The sequence below is a fragment of the Tupaia chinensis genome, unplaced genomic scaffold, assembly GCF_000334495.1.
Source record: "Tupaia chinensis unplaced genomic scaffold, TupChi_1.0 Scaffold000146_1, whole genome shotgun sequence".
Lineage (NCBI taxonomy): Eukaryota > Metazoa > Chordata > Mammalia > Scandentia > Tupaiidae > Tupaia > Tupaia belangeri.
This window is the reverse complement of record NW_006159616.1, coordinates 2,082,747-2,083,381: the sequence shown is the minus strand read 5'-3', so window position 1 is coordinate 2,083,381 and position 635 is coordinate 2,082,747. Positions and strand designations below refer to the sequence as shown.

The 635-nt window shown below is 65.8% G+C and overlaps 1 protein-coding gene across 1 annotated transcript in view; it reads right to left on the bottom strand.

Annotated features, from left to right (window-relative positions):
* Window positions 1-635, bottom strand: part of HSPG2 (heparan sulfate proteoglycan 2) — a gene marked incomplete in the record, with an annotated part of 117,566 nt that overhangs the window by 65,691 nt on the left and 51,240 nt on the right. The window contains 1 exon segment of the mRNA XM_027770665.1: window positions 139-267. Within this exon segment, the coding sequence (XP_027626466.1) occupies window positions 139-267 (129 nt within the window).

Genomic DNA, 635 nt, shown 5'->3' with positions numbered 1-635 from the left:
ACTCGGCCCCAGCCCTGGTTCTCATCACCCTTGCTTTTCCCCGCCCACCCTCCTCAGACCCTTCTGCCCTCACAGAACCTTCGCAGGCCTAGCGACTCAGGCGTAGGACCCCCTCCCTGCCCCCAGACAGCCCCTCACCACAGTTGAGCTCATCAGACATGTCCCTGCAGTCGGGTCGCCGGTCACAGTGGTACTCCAGGGCCACACACTCGTTGTAGCTGTGGCAGGCAAACTCGGCCTCCGTGCAGAGCCTGGGGAGCTGGGGCACTGTGGCACAGCAGGGGCGGGCCTTGGTGCCCAGGGTCAGGCCAGCCAGCGGGGACACACATCCACAGCACACGGGACACATGGCAGTGGGCTCACCCACCCTTTAGACCCCACACACAGTGGACATGCCACACACATGCAGCCAGCACACCACACACATGCAGGCCACGGCCCGGCCCAGTGTGGAAGAAGAGGGAGGAGAGAAGGGGGCCTATGTCTGGGCCTGGCCAGCAAGCCCACGTCCCCCCCTCTCCATCCATTAACTTCCCTCATCACCCAGCTGGGTCTAGGCCTGGCTGACACTCTCACCTGGCGTCACAGCGACCGCCACAGCGGCTGGGGGGGGGGGGGGGGCGTGTGCTGGGGGG